A 17,472-nucleotide genomic window follows, 5' to 3' on the forward strand; every position below is an offset into this window, starting at 1 on the left:
GGGCTCTACCCGATGATCTCAGACAACAAATTCGGGGCTTTAATAGCTTAGAAATATATAGGCCAAGATTTGGTGCACCTCAAAGGTGATTAGTAAAACCTTGAAATCAGAGCAATGCACAAGCAATGCAAACATGCTAACATGGTGGTATTGTATCTTCTGAGATGCAAGAAAAATCTGAGGTCATGAAGGTATAGAGAGCCAATGGAAGAGATAGTTGCATTTTTGGCTGTATTTAATAAACGGATTAAGATTCTTGAAGATAAAATTTACTTTCTAGTTTAGGAGCAGCCCTGAATTACTGGTTTACAATTTTACACATCCATATAAAATCAGACACTCAGTGTTTATCTTATTTTATGGGCTTGTATACATAGCATGTCTGGTTCCATGTTGTAAAACACAAAAGTTTGAGTGCTGAACTCACCCGCAGCAGTGAAAGTGGGTCATCCATACTACCTGTGCTGCGCTGCATTCATCACTGTCATCTGATCACACAATGGGTATGCATGCAGAGTGAGCACACACGTATATCTGATGATATCTGATATATCTGTTTGTACGCAGTAAAATAATGCACTTGCTCTGGTTCGTGTCTGTCTGCATGCAAAGGGAGTTACGCTTGTGTGTATATACGTGATGTTTGCACCATGCACAGGAGCTGCTGTTAGAACAGGGTGTGAGAGGGTAGGTAAGGATAGTGTGTGTGTGTGTGTGTGTGTGTGTGTGTGTGTGTGTGTGTGTGTGTGTGTGTGTGTGTGTGTGTGTGTGTGTGTGTGTGTGTGTGTGTGTGTGTGTGTGTGTGTGTGTGTGTGTGTGTGTGTGTGTGTGTGCGCAGGAGATGCGGGGGTTTGGAGGGGTTGAAAATCAATCGCTAGGAGACCCACTTCCCATCCCCGTTGCTGCGGCAATGCCGAGATTCCATCAATGAGCCAGGGCTGCGTTTCCCTGGCAACGCTTATGAATGAGAGCAGGTCGGTAACCGTGGAGACTCGGCGAAGAGAGGAATCGGCGGTTGCCATGGCAATGCCATGAACAGGGAGAGACCAAGCAAAGTGAAGGTAGCGAATGACCTCTGAGATCTTCATCAGGGCCATCAATTGTCATCATCTTCATCAAACTGCTGTTCCTCAGTAGGACAGCGACAACAGGAAGTCACATGTTTCAGTGGCTTACCTAAAAGGTAATGAATTAATAAATAGTAATACAGGAAAAGGATTACAGTGTAATCAAATGTAGCATTATTTACCAGTCTTATTACAATAGTTACTGCCTAACAAGTTCACTCTCACTGGTGAAACTAACCTCACCAAACTGAAAACAGAAATGGGTAGTAACAATTTATTTTTATTTTCATTTCTGTGGTGGATAACAAGACTGTGCTGAAGGTCGGGGGACACCATATCATTAAGGTTTCAGTTGGCTGCCGTGTATTGTACCTCGATTCATTTTACTGCAGGGAGTTAGTCGTGAAATTAACCACAAGGAAAAAAAATGATCAGTACAGTTGTCCATGAATAATTGGTATACATGAGTGCTGCCGTCCTGTGTGTGGGACAGCTGGTGGTAAAAGGATAAGGACAGAGTCAGTCCTGAAACACCCTTTCACTTTTGACGGGACTTCGTTCATCCCCACTTCATCCCTTATCTTGAAAGTATAATGACATCTCATTGTGCGTTACCACTCAACTGATACGTAACATACTTTTCACATAAGAATGGAGAGTTCAGATGCAACATCGGACAAGTTGACACTCGCGGCGCAGTTCAAATTGTGTGTGTGCGGCTTTACAGGCTGATTTTTAGGTGTTTCCCTGCAGTGAGAGCTTCTGTCATCACTGTCCAAACACCTTCTCCCGCTGCAGAGAAATCTCTCCCTGTCTTCCTCTCTGGAGTCTCTCTGCCTCCGTCTCTCTTTGGGGTTTCACTGTCTCTCTCTCGGCAGTTGAATATCACACTTTTGACACACAGGACTATCACTCTTTTTCAATCTGCTCTCTCTTTCTCTCACTGTGCGTCTCTTCGGGGATGTTGCGTCTCTTCCCTCCCAGTCTGTATTTCATCAGGGACTCTCTAGTGTTGTCTAATAAGGACGGATCTCCCATATGCTCGCCGGTGTTTGTATAACCTGTCATTTGAAGGAATTTGGATTTAAAGTCTTGACACACAGTGCAGATGTGGAAGTGAAGCTAAATAACAGAAAAACTTCTGAAATACTGATCTTGATTAAAAAAAAAAAAAAAGATCATTGTCACCTGACAGCCATATGTAGGCTACTGTATTTTTAATCACTGTACCATCAACAGAGACAAGTATATGCTCTTTTATTAAAGCTATGTTAAACTTTTCTGGCAATAATATTGCTAGTGCCAAAGGGAAATTAGTCTTATCAAACAATGCTTGTAAAAACGTGTCAATGTCAAACATAAATTGTAAAATCATAGAAACATACAAAATAAGCAATTTCTGAAGAACTTATTTTGAAATTAAGTTAGTTTAGCCTCATAAATATTTCTTCAGTTCACATACTGCCCATTGCTGTCAGATGTGCTCATAGTTTGGTAATAATGAGGGATAATTTTAGTTTATGTGTCCAAACTCAACATGACTACTACTCAATAAGGCAACTACAATTCTGTTAGATTCTTAGTTTTACCATGTAGAAAGTAAGTTCTTCTTTCCATTATACCTGTTTGGTTTGAAAGAGGGAGCTTTTCCTCGCCTTATTTTTAAGGTGAGCTGATGTAATTAACTTTTACACCTCAGAAAAATCTGTGACAACATTTGAGGTTACTGGAAAAAATGGCAATTTCATCAGAATGAATGTGCATATTCTGTAGCTTTAATCGATGCCCTTTTTTTCATCATACATCACCAATCTTGAAAGATTCAAACAAAAGTCATGATGATCATAGCGTCTATTATAAGTCATTCCATATCTGTCTTTAGTCTCTTTCTTTGGTACTCACCATTCCTTCATCTCCTCTCAGTTGTTTCATCCCTTTAATTCTTATGCTTTACACTTGTATAGTTGTTTGACTGTTTCCATCTCCTCTTAAAATCCTGCATGCACCTCCCCCTCCGCCCCATCCCGAGCACAACCGGCAGCATAGTCGCTGCTCCCTCTTCTGGCCACCTTAATGCACTATGGGCTGGTTCAGCCGTTGCCAGGGGTGACTGCATCCTGGAGCTTTGGGCAGAAGCGGGTGGTTGCTGTCTCACACGGCTTCATATTGCAGCTCCGCATTCACCCTCAAATGAGACGCACAGGAGAAAAAAGAAGCCGTGAAATGAGACAAAAATAAACAGCGCGCAAAAGGCAAAAGGATAAATGACAGGCAAAGAGATGCAGAGGCAGAAGAGGCAGAATTCAAATTCTCGATATCAAAACAGACACTTTGCTCTTTTGATTCATCCATTCACTTAGTCATGCAGAAACCCAACTCTCTCAAAGAGAACATTTATCGGAGGCTTTAAAAGGTCCCAGTGGGGAAGTAGCAGGTGGTTCAAGAAACAGTAACAGAACACAGCAAAGAAAATATCCTAAAACCTGCTAAAGATGGAGTCCACATTAGATGTATTTAATCATAAAAAAAAAAACATGGGTCACAATAAACATGGAGTGGAAGACTGTACACGGGGTGCACCGAATCTCTCAAACCTGAAATTATACCCAAAATGGTAGACTAAGATGAGAAGGTGAAGAGAATCAGTGTGATATCAGGTTTTGTCCAAAGATGTGTGCTTGAGTAGATTTTAAATCACATTTCAAGCTACACCATCATGCAGTTTTAGTTACGTCCATGTTGTGTGCTCCCATTTACACAGAGATCATGTCAGATGGAGGCAGTTTGCTTATTTTGCTGAGGTCCAGTCTTTTCAGATCTGCAGCATGGCCTTTAGCCGTGGCAGTTAAAAAGCCATTGAGGGAATGAGGGGCTTGGCTGCTGGTATCGTGTCTGTTAATAAATGACCTCTTACTGGAATTAGCAACCAACCTGGAGAGAGATGGAGGAAGGGTGGGGTGAAGAAGAGGGAGGATGGCAGAGAAGAAGCCATGGAGGGAAGGAGGAGAAGCCAAAATTCAGCCAGTTTAAGATTTGCTTTCTGTGCCTCTGTTGCCATTGTCTCAGTTCACTTCTGTTTCTTGTAGGGCTGTTCCAGACACCTACTAGGTGCACCTAGATATGCAGATAGTCAGCACAAAATGAGTAGAGAGGGCTGTGCAAATCTGCTCTCGTTTCAAAAGGTGATTCAGCTGTTGTTATGGACACTGTTTTGAAATAATTTTGAACAGTATAGCATGCAAGTTCATTTTTTGAAATGACATTTGATAATCAAGGTCCACATACTAACTTTTCAGAGTGTTTAAAGCATGGCCATTGGAATACAATTTGATTGGCCCAAAAATGGAAACTGCCTTGATAAAATAGTGAATAAGAGAGAAAAACTTGTATCAAGAGGTTCATATCTTTTTTTCTCGTCTTTCTGATAAGTGTGCAATTAAAATAAGTGAAATTGCCTTAAAATGTTTGTCTTTGGAGTTTTAATGAAGTAAAATAAAAAAGATTTCTGATTTATGGTCAATCTGTCCATGTATTGTGCTCCTCCCCTCTCCTTGACGCTCCCCTCCTCCTCAGAGCATCCCCACTCTACGCCCACCCCCCACACACACACACACACACACACACACACACACACACACACACACACACACACACACACACACACACACACACACACACACACACACACACACACACACACACACACACACACACACACACAGACTAAAGACATACAAAGCCATCAGAACTGATGTGGACTGAGGCAGCAGCTTCCAACAGCAAACATATTGTTACTGAAGCACACAGATGGTTTTAAGATTAGCATTAAATCAGCTTTTATGTGAATTGCATTTGAAGTATTATTGTGATAGTTCTAAATGGGGAAAGGAAAAAGAAACACGTGGCAATGTATGTATCACTATCTGATTAGTGGTGTTGAGCGCAGACTATAGGCCATGCAGGTACAGAGATAGGATTGGTTTCTCATCAGTCCTTTCATCAGTTTAATGTCTGCATTCCTAAAGTCTGATGGATTGACTATAACACGGGTCTGTCGAGCTCAATTGATTCTTGTCAAATGTTTTCTTTGTATTCATTTTAATTATTATTTTTTTTTTGTATTTATTATTATTTGTCCCATTTTAAGTATTTTTGTTATTTTAATGTCCAGATGGTTTCAAGGTGAAAATCTCAACTGCAGGATTCAACTGGGCCTAAACAATACTTTTGGACTTTGATTTTGTCTGAACATTTCAGTTTTCTGTGTTGGCACATTGAGGTAATGCTGCAGCTATACATACACTGAGTTGCAGGTTTAAAAGTCACACCTAGCAAAAAAAAATATCTGGTCAAATGCCAAAGCCCAAATCCTCCTTCATGATAATGTTTCGATTATGTTTCTTTTTTAGAGCGATGTTGATTGAACTGTGATCATTTTGAAGGATGTAGTTTGTGTTGCCAGTTTTGCTTTGAGAGGTGTTTCTGTTTTTGAGCCTATCCACCTGCTGGACAAAATAAAAGAAACACCTGTCAGCATAATGCAGTACAGTTCAACAGCACAATGATCTGCAGTCTCCAGGATAAACACTAAGTTAAATTAAGAGCTCTATGAAAAAAAAAACCTTCATGAAGGGAGGATTGAATTAGGCTGAGTTGTAGCTAAACTGGCCATTTAAGGTCAGCTTTGACTGTTTTCAAAGTTATCTCCTGTCAAACTGACACTATTCTGTCTTCTCTCTTTGCAGTATTTTGTCATCAGTTGGGTCTCAGCTTGATCTGAGGACACTACGAGCTGTCAGGGTGCTGCGACCACTAAAACTGGTGTCTGGGATTCCAAGTGAGTGTGTGTGTGTGTGTGTGTGTGTGTGTGTGTGTGTGTGTGTGTGTGTGTGTGTGTGTGTGTGTGTGTGTGTGTGTGTGTGTGTGTGTGTGTGTGTGTGTGTGTGTGTGTGTGTGTGTGTGTGTGTGTGTGTGTGTGTGTGTGTACTTTAGTGAAACTAGCTATAGTTTCCTGCATAGCATGTGTCACATATTACTCTTCACTACATTTAGCTGCCAGTGGAATCTGACTTGAAAACAACAAACAACCAATTTAAAGAAAGCAATACATGTATTTATTATTAGTAGAAATGGCAAATTTTCATTTTGGTCCCTTTATTGATTTTGGTTTGTTGATCCAAATTATTGGCTGCAACTTTGGCAACATTGCCAGTTGCCATCCAATTAGGAGAGGGACATGTCTCCTAACTCTCGACATGTCTCTAACATGAACATTTTTAACGTGCTGGGTAGCAGCAATCAGTAATCTCAACAGTTCTTTCAATGTTCCCCAAACAAAGCTATCTTTCTCTCTGAGTGTTTTTCTGCTGTGTTCTCCAGGCCTGCAGGTAGTGCTCAAGTCCATTATGAAGGCTATGATCCCCCTGCTGCAGATTGGCCTCCTGTTGTTCGTGGCCATCCTCATGTTCGCCATCATCGGCCTGGAGTTCTACATGGGGAAGTTCCACACCACCTGCTTTGATGATAACACAGGTGAGAAATTTGTTTTACCATTACTGCTATTGTAGCTGTCAGCTGCACAGTAGTAAAATAAAGTAAGTCACATGTGGCCAAATGTAAGTTTTTAAGTCCTTGAATTCATTCTTTATTTTTAGATCAGACTTTTTGACTTGTCTTAGCAGGAAAATCAGGATTGGTTCACAACATCATCTAGTTTAGGTGGGCCACGGGTTCTTCTTCATTGAAGATCTTGTAACATGCCACAAGAGGAAAAATAGTAACATAACAAAAACAAGGATAGCTGAGTTCCATTTAGCTGCTTCAGTGTAAAGGTCCTGGTATTGTGTGTGCTGTTGTAGCTTTCTGTACTTGTAACACAAATACTGGGACCAGGAGAGGGAGTGGCATGCCTAAGTGGAAGACAGCTATTATTTGATAGATCTTTGTATAATGAGTCCACGAACAAATGGTTAGGTTCACGATGTTATTTCATTGTAAAGTACAATCTTTTTTTTTCTCTTTGATCAGGGGATGTCGTGGATGAGTTGCCGTGTGGCACACAGTTGCCGTCCCGGTTGTGTCCTAACGGCACGATGTGTAAAGGCGGCTGGCTTGGACCCAACTACGGCATCACCCAGTTCGACAACATCCTATTCGCCGTGCTCACCGTCTTCCAGTGCATCACCATGGAGGGATGGACAGACATGCTCTATTACGTACGTGAGCCTCGCCAGCCGAGCTGAACCTTGCGTTTACCATCAACCTGTACTGTTCCTCCTGTAATAGACATACAGTGTAAAGTCCTACGTTCATATTAAAAAGCAGTAAGGTAGCTTCACTTGGCTAACATTTCAGCACATAAGGCTTTATTTATAATTATGTATGATTCATTTATTTTTATATTTTTTTGGCTTAATGGTATCGGTTAGGATCAGAAATGTCAACCTTAGATGAACAAATTTCACATATCCGACCTGAATTATAGACTTGTTTTACTCTTCAGAACAAACAAGAAGCAGGAGTATAGACGAGTGAGGCAGCCAGATAAATAAGATAAAGAGAATTACAAAATGACCAGAGGCTGCACTGGTGTGGTTTGTTGCTGCATGTTTTGGTGTCAACATAAAACAAGAAGATTGTGTGTGTGCTTTTCAACTCACTGAAGGACGCACGAGGGCAGGTGATGGTGGTGGAGGTGGAGGTTGGAGGTTGGAGTCTGCGGCTTGAATTTCATTCAGCTAAATGAAGCATAAAGTAGTTTGAGATTTGATTCAAAACACAATGCATTTATTTGTCCAAAATCCATTTCCCTTCCCCTCTCTCTTTATGATCATCCGTTTGACTTCCTTCATTCGTCTTCTCATCTGTCCTTTCCGTGCCTTCGGAGTGGCTCTCCGCCTCCTTCTCTTCCTCTCTCTATTCTGGTTCATCTTGCTCTATATTTAACATCTTTTCTGATGGATGGAGGCTGACTTCCACACTCACACAGGCAGTCAGGAGGAAACCAATGAAAGTTTAATAGAGAATGGGCTGCTTGAATTGTACCCTGCACTATAAAACCCAACACATGCACACAGCACTCCAGCAGGAGATAATAATCAGCTGATAGTTCCATTAAAGCATTACATGGATCATGGAAACACGATATCCTCCTGTATTGAGTTCTGTGATTATCAGCTAAGTGTGTTTAGTGACAGAAGGGAGTGACACGGTGTCAGACTATTTTATTGCTGTTGGTGTGCTCACCAGCCACCTCAGTGCAATCGATGTCGATCGCAGACGTAGCTGTAACGTAACACAGCGGCGTGGCCTGTGTCTTCATGTTGTTTCTGATCCCAAACACAAAGTATCTGCATCCAGGTCAGACTTTAAGTTAGAAAATGGGTCACTTCTGAGCCAGCACAATATAATGTCCTCACTTCAGATCTCGTTGGATCCTGTGCACTCCAGAAAAAGTTGCCGACATCTATTTCTCCATCTTTGTGCTGTACTTCTACTAACCGAGTCGTTTGATTAAGATTGAAATCTCTTTTGCGAGCACTTCAATTAAAGAGCAAGATCCTTAATCACACACAATATGACACTAACTAAAACTGCAACTGCCTAAAATAGTCCGAATTATGTGGAATTTTTTTTTTTTTTTAATCCTTTGAATGATTGATGACAGAAATGTGCCTCAAGTAGTACTTTGTGGAATAACCACAAATGTGTCCCCCTTGTTTGTGTACTGCACGTAAGTGGTGCAGTTCACATCGTGTCGATGGCTATTTTGATTTTAGTGGTGACATGCAAACAAATATAGTAATAGTATAAAGTAAATATAGTAAGAAAAACAGTATTAGGAAGCAAATAAAACATCATGTATAATATTTACAAATTTGGCTTTTGCAAAAATGTAATGAGAAAGGATATTCACCATGTTTGTAAGACCTTAAGGATTCACAACATGTGCTTTATTGAGAAACATTAAATGTTAAATGTAAACTTGACTTGTCTTTGACCTTTTTTTTTATTTTATTTTTTTATATAATTTCAGTAAAGTTCACACCATCTGTTGGCATCTGGCATTTAAAACAAAACCAACGAGAGAATCAACCATCACTCAGGTTTTACTTGACTAAGAAATGCAGTCAAAGCCTATTGAAGATAAAAACAATTTGAACAAACAGTTTAGAAACTGCTTTTTTCTAAAGAAGTATTACACCTGAAATTTCTGACCTGTCAGATGATCACCGGTCCTGATTAGACATTTTTATTTATTACCTGATCAGTAATGAGATGCGTGTCTGTGCGTCTATTTTTCTCTTGCAGAGTAATGATGTGGAGGGCAGCGCCTGGAACTGGATGTACTACATCCCCCTCATCATCATCGGCTCCTTTTTCATGCTCAACCTGGTGCTGGGTGTACTCTCAGGGTGAGATCCGTTGTTTGACTCTGGGCACTCTGTCCAAAAGTTCCTCTCTTAATTTACATAACACTGTCCCGTACACGCCATTGTGTGCTTTCTGTAATTAATATTTTGCCCTTTGCTTTATCAAAATGAATGAATGAAACAATAAAAGACAACTGTTCCCACAGTGAATTTGCCAAAGAGAGAGAGCGAGTGGAGAACAGGAGCGAGTTCCTCAAGCTGAGGCGACAGCAGCAGATTGAGAGAGAGCTCAACGGATACCTGGAGTGGATCTGCAAAGCAGGTCAGTGCACACTGACAAACACACTCACTCTCACACAGTGCTCAAGGCCCTACATACTGTAGGGCTGAAAATCCAAGCAAACCCTAACACTGTGTGCTAACAGCTTATTTTCTTTCATTTGTATAGAGGAGGTGATTCTGGCTGAGGACGATGGCACAGTCAAATTTGATGGTAAATGGACTTCTTCATTTATTGTTTGTATGGTTATTTGGTAAGAGAGTATATAAAAAAAAAAACAGGGCTACATAGAGAATTAATAAAACAGGGGAATTGATTGAGTCACCAGAGCTCTCTCAAAGGCAGTTTGTGTCACAATAAGATTTGTTCAAACACAGTGATTCACAGCATATATTCAACTTTTGCTCCTAGAGTGTGAGACAAAATATGAACAAAGATCTGAAAGCACAATTCTGGTGGGCTGGCATGCCACGAGTCTTAGCAATGTTTTAGCTAACAATGCCTGGCGATTCTAGAGTTGCTCATTTACATGTGTAAAAGTGACAGACTCCGTGGGCAGAGTGAGCGCATCTGAGAGATAGACAGATGAAGAAACAATTCCTTTCTCTCTCTCTCGCTAGGTTCGCGGCGAAGGCCAACCATCAAAACCAAAAACAACAAGACAGAGCTGCTGAACCCTGAGGAAGGAGAGGACAACATGGGAGATGCAGTGGGTAAGAAAAAACAGATGGATGGAAACATATGGGGGCTTTTGTCAAAGTTTACTCACACAAGTAATTTAAGTTTGTATTTTAAGTCCTGTATTAGGTGAGAACTTGTTTTCCGGGCTTGTTGACTGTAAGGACATCGGTGGCAGGAAACAATAGGATAGCAGGTGTTTTGGAAGTCTTGGGTCAGAATTGTAAATTAGAGAAAAAAAACATACATAATATAACACTGGACCAAAAATATATTGAAGTTGGAGGTGTTGGTTCTCTGGACGTCTACTTTCGTGTGCACATTGAAACACTGGATTTAAAAACTGTTCCAGCACCTTTTTTTTTTTTTGTTCCATTTCAGGATTAACAGATCAACGGATGATTTTTTTTTCTTAACATGAAAGGCCGTATCAAAAACATAAAGACAAAATAAATACATTAAATATCAAATCAAATGTCAGCATTAACAAATTGCTGAATGAGTTTATAAAAGTAACAATGATTGACTTACATCATTAACGCATCCACTAACTTGGCATTTCTATCCTCTTAAAAGGTAGCCACACATAGTAAACTTAAGTCATAATACAGACATTTAGCAAACATAAAACACACTGGAAATGTTAACCAAATAATAAAATGATGTAGCAGATAGAATTAAAGGTCCGTTTTCACTCACAGAGCTTCTGTTTGTTCTGGTTGTTTGGAGGGAAAAGAGGTTCTGCAGGCCAGAAGAGGGGGAGGGGGGGGTCATACGGGTATATAGGGTGGGCGTGGCCATCGACTTGACTCACCCAGGATGTGGTATGAAGGGCAGTTAGATGTGAGGATGTCAGGTGAAGTTAGGTCTTTCAAACTTGTGATTTAACAGGGCCAGTTATAAGAGAAATGTTTCCGGTGACCCACGGTGCTGCTGACATGCTGCTCTTTCCTGGCAAAAGAGTGGAAATGATTAGCAGATCAATTACTTTGAAAAGTGTATACAGTATTTGAAAAGCAAGGGGAAAAGACGTGGGGTGTAAAATAGCTGCATTTTTTTTTTTTTTAAATATGGGGTTGTTATGGGTCCTAAAGAGAAGAGAGAGAAAAAAAAAATGAAATCAGTCAAACACACGTCTCCTTTGTCCCCCTCAGGTTTTGCACGCTCCAGTTTAAAGAACGGTATAGACGGATCCAACTACAGCAAGAATGAGCGGCGGATGCGATTCTTCATCCGCAAGATAGTGAAGACGCAGGCTTTCTATTGGACGGTGCTCTGCCTGGTGGGCCTCAACACCATGTGTGTGGCCGCAGTGCATTACAACCAGCCTGAGGTGCTCTCCGACTTCCTCTGTGAGTAAATACATTACGACGCTGAATATGACATATTAAACAGTACATGTAACATACGTGTGAGCACACAACACTGTTCCATCAGCCTTTCCAGGAACCTTTTGGGAAACTCAGGAACTTTACCTGATTCATGACCACATGAGCCCAGCTCCAGGTATGATTTCTGGGTTGTAGGTCCGGGACCTAAAAAGTTGCTGACGGGGCAAATGCAATCCTTGACGACAAAATTATTAGAGTGGTATTTTTCTAACTGTAAACATACACAGACTAACAACAGAATCTGTTGGCCTGGTGTCTCGCCAAAGAGTGTAATATACTCGTCAGTCCACTAGAGGATACCATGCAGTCTCGTCGAGGTGTAAAAAGTACATAAATGTATGAGCAGGGAAGAAGAGGGAGGTCGTTTGTTGAAGCACAAAAGTGGTGAAGGTAGGTAGGGCGGCGGATGGATGGAGCAAACCCATGATATTTTTCTGAGAGATTTGGGTTCAATTCTGTGAACCACCTTACAGGTGTGGCACATTAAACAGCATTATTATTACAAAAGTGTGTCTTGGACTGGTCACAACAAAAGGTCACTCTAAAATATGCGGTTTTATCACGCATACACAATGCCACAGATGTCACCAGTTTTGAGGCCGTGCAGTTGGCATGCTGACTGCGGGAATGTCCACCACAGCCGTTGCCCATGAGATGAATGTTCATTAAACTCCCAAAAGTCTCCTCCAACGTCAGTCTGGCAGTACATCCAAACGGCCTCCCAACCGTAGACCAGGTGTAACCACCCCAGCCCAGTACCGTCACATCCGGCGGCTTCATCTGTACGATCGCCTGACGCCGGCCACCCAGACAGCTGATGCGACAGTTGCTTCGCACAAACAAATAATTTCTGCACAAACTGTCAGAAACTGAGTGCTCGTCATCCTCACTGGGGTCTTGACCTGACAGCAGTTTGTCGTCATGACTGACTTGAGTGGGCAAACGCTCACCTCCGATGGAGTTTGGCACTTTTGAGAAGTGATCTCGTCACAGATGAATCCCAGTTTACGCTGTATTGGCAGATGGCAGACCTTGCGAGTGGAGCCGTGTGGGTGAGCGGGTTGCTGATGTGAATGTTATGAAAAAAAAAATGCCTTTTTGTAGCCGTATGTGAATTTTTTTCCGACACTGCAAAAACAAACAACAGCAAAATTCAAGATAAAACTGCACATTTTAGAGTGGCCTGGTTTACACATTTGTAAACCAAATTTGAAAAAAAAAAAAAAACCTTTTTGTGTGCACAGGAAACAGCTCATAAAAATGGAAGCGAAAACAAAAGTGTTGTCTTTATATTTTTATTGAGTGTATTTGGGTCACATGCATGTCACTTGGTAGTAGTGACATGACTTTACCCATAAGATACCGAACTGAACACTCACACCTCCAACATCTGAAGCCACGTGTTCCGCATTTCACTGGTCTTATAGAACACTTTTCAGTTTAATCACCGCTGCTGCCTACTCTCACCTCGTCCCATCCTGAATCATCTTTTTACACTTCAGATCTACTGTTTCCTCCTACACATGCAAACAAAGCATTTACAATTTTATCTCCATTACACAGCAGAAACACAGTGTTTTCTCTATTAACCGTTAACAGTATCTTGTCCATCATTAATTTCTGGAGCATGCGGTGGTTTCTTTTACATGTTAGATACTAGTTACACATATCAAGGCTTGATCATTTTTATACATTATGATAACTGCTGGTGGCAGCTTTAAAGGGAGACCTGCAAGGATATATACTTTTGGGGATTGAAATAGAAGAGAATAAACATCATGTCTATGTTTTTTTTTTTGTGGTTCATTAACTGCAAATGTAACCCATGAAAATTCAGTCCAAAGAAAGAGTTTATTAACCAGGTTCAAAAAAAGCTTTTTCAAAAAGTAAAAACTACTCTATTAATGCTATAATTCACATTCTATGTGTCGACCCACAATGTTTCATTTTTTATTGTAGTTTTAGATGCAGACTTGCTACTTCTGATATGACCTGACACACACACACACACACACACACACACACACACACACACACACACACACACACACACACACACACACACACACACACACACACACACACACACACACACACACACACACACAGAGCCCTCGGTAGAATCAGTTTGTTGTCCCTGGCTGGTGTCCAGTGTCATTAGCATATGAAGCTATAGTTGCTGATGGAGTCCATTCATCACCAGACTGTCATCCACCATTGGGCTCGCACTACTATTGACTTCCACTCATCTTAGTCTCTCTCACACACTCTCAAGCCTTCTCCCTCTTTCTCTCCATCTTTTTATCTGATTTCGTTCCTCTCAACCTCTCTTTTTTTTCTCTCCGTGACCTCACTCTCTTTCATTTTCACCTTCCTCTGTCCACACATTCATATCACTCCATCTCCTCATCCCTGCCCTCACTTTGTCTGGAATCCCTTCTGTTTCCTTCATCCTTGCCTTCCCTCTCCATAATCCCTTTCTCTCTCTTCCTCTTCCCTCCATCCAGTCTATGCAGAGTTTATCTTCCTCGGTTTGTTCATGTCGGAGATGCTGATCAAGATGTATGGTCTGGGCATCCAGCCCTACTTCCACTCCTCATTCAACTGCTTCGACTGTGTGGTGAGCAAGCAAGCACGCACACACACACACACACACACACACACACACACACACACACACACACACACACACACACACACACTGAGACCAAGTGAGACAAAACAAAAAAAAAGAATTGTGCTCATAATTATTAGGTTTTGTTGTAAAATCCAACAGTCCATTTAATCAACAGATTTGAGAAGTAGATTGTTCTCATGTTGTCGTGCAACAAATAACACAGAACAGATTCCGTTCTGATTTTGTCACAAATGTACTTTCCACAAAATGTGCACGAGCTGTTCATTCATTTGTCATGCTGAAATGGCTGCTGAGACTTTATTGGCAGGTTATTTCATATTACTGTACCTGCTGCATGGTATAGTGACTCCATGCAATACTGTGTTCAGTCAGCTCACAGTGAGAGGCCAGAGAGTCTGGATACACTAGTATGGTGGTCTGGTCCTACGAAGTGTGTTGTTTGTTTTTTTTACCTTTTTTCAGTTTGATTTACATTAATGATTACTCATCAAAAATCAACAGAAAATGTGTCGTACTAATTTCAAAAACATATATGGCTTCAGGACCTTTTTAAACATTAGTTGTTGCTGGAGATTGAAATACAAATGTCAAATAACCTTTTGTAATGTTTTAATCCCGAGGAGCAGTATCCAAAACATTCACTCAAAATCCTTTCTGACTAATTTCTCATCCTGTTGCTGATGTCGAGGTGTCGTGCAGGGTGTATCAGTACACCATGACATCACTGGTAGTGGTGACAGGTGCAACAGAGGTATCTTTTGAAGTGAAGCCCATTTGAAGCTTTTGACCAGAGAGGACTGTCAAACAGGTTTTTTTTCTGTCTGGTTAATCTTTGTTATTGTTTACATTCGTCTCCAAAACAAATTACTACATAATTACAATTAGTAACCTATATGCTAGATTATATTTTTGCAAAAGTGTAACTAACGTCAGCATGGTTGTAGCAGCCTGTCCCTGCTGTTGCTGCTGCAAAGCTAACAACAAAATGAGTCTATAATAAGTGCTTAATGTACTCACCCAGATCATATTGCATTGTGTGTGTGTGTGTGTGTGTGTGTGTGTGTGTGTGTGTGTGTGTGTGTGTGTGTGTGTGTGTGTGTGTGTGTGTGTGTGTGTGTGTGTGTGTGTGTGTGTGTGTGTGTGTGTGTGTGTGCGTGCGCAGGTCATTGTGGGTAGTATCTTCGAGGTTGTGTGGGCCACCATTAAACCAGGCACATCCTTCGGGATCAGTGTGCTGCGAGCTCTGCGACTGCTTCGAATCTTCAAAGTCACAAAGTAAGTCTCTCGTCCTCTCACACACCCTCTTACACAGTGCTGGAACATAACTGTGCACATTTACTCTCGTACTGTGCTTAAGTACAAATCTGAGGTATTTCCATCTTATACAACTTTATATTTCCCAATATTGTACTTTATATTCCACTAAATTTGTCTGTAAGTTTAAGTGATTCTTTTTTTTTTAATATTACAGATTTTCATACCCTCGCTGTCAAGATAAAACCATCAATCTCAAAATTTGGAGATTTTGAATTATAATTTTATACAAACTTTTATGGGTTGAGAACATTCTGCTACTTTTTAAGATAGATCAACTTTTTTTTTTTAAACTCACCTGGATCAGCTGCAAAATTCAGAGCTTGTTGATATCTTCGAGTTACGTGGTTCTTAAAGAACAGATGATACAAACATTAGATAATCATACAGAAGATGATTAGACTATACCAACAGTAAACCCGTCACAATAGCCACACCTTAAATAACTACAGCACTAAAATGCACATCAATACAGTAATATTAATCCATTAATCCAAAAACATCTTGTATAATAGCAAAACACTGGCAAGGAACCTTTACTGTCAGGTGTATAATTTACTTGTGATACTGTAAGTATATTTTACGGATCATTTTTACATACTTTTTCTAAAGTAAGATTTTGAAAGCATAACTTTAACTTGTAGTGAAGTGTTTTCACAGTGTATTAGTACTTTACTTTAAATAAAGGACCTGAATACTTCTTCCACCACTGCTCTTACATATGCGTCTCCTTCGATCAGCTCACTGCAGCACAAATGAGCCGATGATGATGAGGAGGAGGAGGAGGATCAGGATGAGAGACTGAGTTTGTGGTGCTGGTATGAAAGAGATGTTGGTGTTTCAAATAGAAAATCTTTGTACTGCCCTCACATCTAAACAGTTTTGATGGTTTGGCACGTTGACAATTGTTTGACGCTCTCTTCAGGAGAGATTTTAATTGGTTTTGGCTCCTGCGCATCATTGTGTTTTGTTTGAGTGTTAAGTTCCCTGCTCGTCACGACGCTGCTCAATCGGACAGATCTCATTTGAAGAAGATCTTCAAATCTGAGTGGGCCTGCCTGGTGATGTAATGTTCAAATAATGGGATCAAAATGTGGTTTTGGGATGATTTCCTCTGGAATTTAAGGGTTCATTACCTGGATTATACAGTAACAGGACAATATGTTATACTGTGTTACATTTACTATCTTACTGTCAGCCTGAAAATAGTTACATTTGAACATGCATCAGCAGGCTCTGCTCTGGTTTAATGAGGTTTACTGTTCTAGAAACTGTGATGAAATGATCTTAAAATATGTAGGTGTTTGGTGCAATAAATGTGGTTTGGAAATCTATTTTGCACATAGTTGCTGTTTTTAGTCAGAGCAGTATATCCACAAAGATAGTTGTGGTTCGAATACACATTTTTAAAATCGATCTTAATGTTTCTCTTCCTACTTCCTCTCTCCCATCATTGTCCTCCTCTCCGCCCTTCCTCTCTCTTACTCTCCCTTACTTCACTCTCTGATCTTCTCTGCCTTTGTTATTCTTTCCCACTCTTCCCCCTTCCTTCCTTTGTTCGTCTTCTTCTTACACGTGTCTCCCTCCTCTTTAGGTACTGGGCTCCTCTTCGAAACCTGGTGGTTTCTCTACTAAACTCTATGAAGTCCATTGTCAGTTTGCTCTTCCTCCTCTTCCTCTTCATTGTGGTCTTTGCCTTGCTGGGGATGCAGCTGTTTGGAGGACAGTCAGT

At 40.8% G+C, this 17,472-nt stretch overlaps 1 protein-coding gene across 12 annotated transcripts in view; it reads left to right on the forward strand.

The window, feature by feature from the left end:
* The window catches only part of cacna1ab (calcium channel, voltage-dependent, P/Q type, alpha 1A subunit, b), a 103,693-nt gene that overhangs the window by 13,953 nt on the left and 72,268 nt on the right, over positions 1-17,472 (forward strand). For all 12 annotated transcript variants that reach the window (XM_069689502.1, XM_069689489.1, XM_069689492.1 and 9 more), the window contains exons 3-13: positions 5,813-5,904; positions 6,447-6,599; positions 7,095-7,282; positions 9,378-9,481; positions 9,646-9,761; positions 9,888-9,932; positions 10,340-10,432; positions 11,552-11,749; positions 14,296-14,408; positions 15,589-15,701; positions 17,335-17,466. In XM_069689502.1, coding sequence (XP_069545603.1) covers positions 5,813-5,904; positions 6,447-6,599; positions 7,095-7,282; positions 9,378-9,481; positions 9,646-9,761; positions 9,888-9,932; positions 10,340-10,432; positions 11,552-11,749; positions 14,296-14,408; positions 15,589-15,701; positions 17,335-17,466 — 1,347 coding nt within the window. The remainder of the gene's footprint in view (positions 1-5,812; positions 5,905-6,446; positions 6,600-7,094; positions 7,283-9,377; positions 9,482-9,645; positions 9,762-9,887; positions 9,933-10,339; positions 10,433-11,551; positions 11,750-14,295; positions 14,409-15,588; positions 15,702-17,334; positions 17,467-17,472) is intronic.

The sequence above is a fragment of the Brachyistius frenatus genome, unplaced genomic scaffold (assembly GCF_029030835.1).
Source record: "Brachyistius frenatus isolate BFR_SWC_R1_liver_20210118 unplaced genomic scaffold, ASM2903083v1 Contig_7, whole genome shotgun sequence".
Taxonomy (NCBI): Eukaryota; Metazoa; Chordata; class Actinopteri; family Embiotocidae; genus Brachyistius; species Brachyistius frenatus.